At 51.6% G+C, this 2500-nt stretch overlaps 1 protein-coding gene across 1 annotated transcript in view; it reads right to left on the bottom strand.

The window, feature by feature from the left end:
- Window positions 1–2500, bottom strand: part of LOC134019210 (dedicator of cytokinesis protein 3-like) — an 87885-nt gene that overhangs the window by 24300 nt on the left and 61085 nt on the right. Inside the window, exon 8 of the mRNA XM_062459904.1 lies at window positions 1–149. This exon is cut by the window's left edge and continues 22 nt beyond it. Coding sequence (XP_062315888.1) covers window positions 1–149 — 149 coding nt within the window. The remainder of the gene's footprint in view (window positions 150–2500) is intronic.

The raw sequence follows: 2500 nt of genomic DNA, 5'->3' as shown, positions 1-2500 counted from the left end.
GAGCTGCGGCTGTCCAGGCTGAGGAGGAAGCGGATGGACTGGAAGAGCTCCTGGATGCTGGCCCGGAACTGCTCCTCCTCCATGCCGCAGGTGGCCCGCGAGTACAGGACCCTGGACTGAATGATGAACTTGAACAGATACTCCAGAGCCTGCGTTGTGTGTGAGGGGAGGGGGGGGTATGTGTGTGTGTGTGTGTGTGTGAGGAAGGGGGGTATGTGTGTGTGAGGGGGAATGAGAAGGGGTGCAGAAACCCATGGGACTTGAATACACATCAGAAACACATCCATATTTAACTATGTCTACACAACACAACACATCTAAACAAGCTGTTGTGTCCCAAGGATTCACGTGTGTGCTTTTGCACTCAGGAAGACAAACCCTAGGTTTAGTAAAAGCAAGCCTTTTATAACGTGCTTAAACCACTCCAGGACTTCTGAACCCAGTGAAACTAGTGAGGAGTGCTGGATAGGGGCGCGACAACGAGAGCAGAGACGGAAAGAAGGAGAAGAGGAGGAGAGGAGCTGAAGACGAGAGGAGGAAGAGAATGTGACGAGATGGGATAGAATGGAGAGTGAGGAGAGGAAGCAGGTGAGAAGAAGAGGAGGAGAAGGGGAGGATGGGTGGAGGTGGAGGAGGAGAGGATGGGTGGAGGAGGAGGGGAGGATGGGTGGAGGTGGAGAAGGGGAGGATGGGTGGAGGTGGAGGAGGAGAGGATGGGTGGAGGAGGAGGAGAAGGGGAGGATGGGTGGAGGTGGAGGAGGAGAGGATGGGTGGAGGAGGAGGGGAGGATGGGTGGAGGAGGAGAAGGGGAGGATGGGTGGAGGTGGAGGAGGAGAGGATGGTGGAGGAGGAGAAGGGGAGGATGGGTGGAGGAGGGGAGGATGGGTGGAGGTGGAGAAGGGGAGGATGGGTGGAGGAGGAGAGGATGGGAGAAGGAGGAGAAGGGGAGGATGGGTGGAGGAGGGGAGGATGGGTGGAGGTGGAGAAGGGGAGGATGGGTGGAGGAGGAGAGGATGGGAGAAGGAGGAGAAGGGAGAGGATGGGTGGAGGAGGGAGGATGGGAGGAGGAGAAGGGAGGATGGGAGAAGGGAGGATGAGATGGAGAAGGAGGAGAAGGGGAGGATGGGAGAAGGAGGAGAGGATGGGAGAAGGAGGAGAGGATGAGATGGAGAGGAGGATGAGGATGGGTGGAGGAGGAGAAGGGGAGGATGGGAGAAGGAGGAGAAGGGGAGGATGGGAGAAGGAGGAGAAGGGGAGGATGGGAGGAAGGAGGAGAGGATGGGAGGAGAGGCTCGGGCTCGCCGAGCAGACTGGAGGGACATGGATTCAGATTAGCTCTCCAGCATGGAGACAGGCTGGCTGCAGACAGCCATCTTCAAAACACAGGAAAGAACCATGAATTATTCACAAAGGCCAGATTACATGGAGCTGTGCACAGGCTTCATCACTCTCTCAGCCTGCTAACAGAGTCTGTTTTTATGCGTGTGCAGCACATACAGAGTGGCAGAATAAGGTTGTACAGAACTGTCGGTCTGTAAAGGGGGCAGCAAACATTTGAACCCTTTTGCACCTTCAGCAGTGTTGGACTGAGCGATCACGGCACTGTGGAACCACAGGTGCCAATTGAGTCACACAGGAACTCCGGCCCCCCTATTTTGACGATCTGAAACGCAAGTATCAAACCGCAAAGCGCAAGTAACTTTGTGGGCGGGACTCCGGCTCGGTTGCTATTTTGCCGGCGGGATAAATGACTTTGCGCCTGGCGCAAATCTAAAATGGGTAGGTCCGAAGTAGCTACATTATTAATGGGTGTGGTTTGGGCGTAACGTGCAATAAACCAATCAGAGCGTCATCTCACATTCCCTTTAAGAGCAGCGCTTGTTCCATGGCGGATTGCTATTATAACGGCGGATTTGCCAGGCGCACGCCAGGAGCGGTTCACAGCCAAGGAGACCGACGTTCTAGTCAGGGCCGTAACAGATAGATAAGTGACATTGTATGGGAAAGGCAGAGCAGTTTTCTCATTGCACTAAATTGCCCGCTCATGCTGCTCATTCAAATTCTTATTCTTATTTTTATATAGCCTACCCTATATTTTATTTGTTAAATTGTTTGGTTCTTGGAATTAGTTTAACTATTGTACTTTTTTACTTCATTTAAGACCCGTATATGTTTATTGTTTGCACCTTCCTGCCACAGTAAATTCCGTGTTTGTGTAACATAGGCTACATGGCGAATAAACCGAATTCTGATTCTGATGGAGATGGGAGAAGAAACCCACCCAAATTAGCTTCGGTTAAACAGGCGTGGGAGAAAATTGCCACAATTGTTACAAATCATGTTCACATACATAGAGATTTCTCATGAAAATCTTTTTATAATCATTGAAGAAATGTAACACGCCATAAATCAAAACAATGTAACGTAGCTTCGCAGAAAGAAGACCCTGGCCTCGCCAGCAGTGTGCACGGACCAAGCTTGCGCCCTTAAAATAGCATCT

This window comes from Osmerus eperlanus, chromosome 1, assembly GCF_963692335.1.
Source record: "Osmerus eperlanus chromosome 1, fOsmEpe2.1, whole genome shotgun sequence".
In the NCBI taxonomy this organism is placed as follows: Eukaryota; Metazoa; Chordata; class Actinopteri; order Osmeriformes; family Osmeridae; genus Osmerus; species Osmerus eperlanus.
This window is presented reverse-complemented; position numbering and strand designations above follow the sequence as displayed.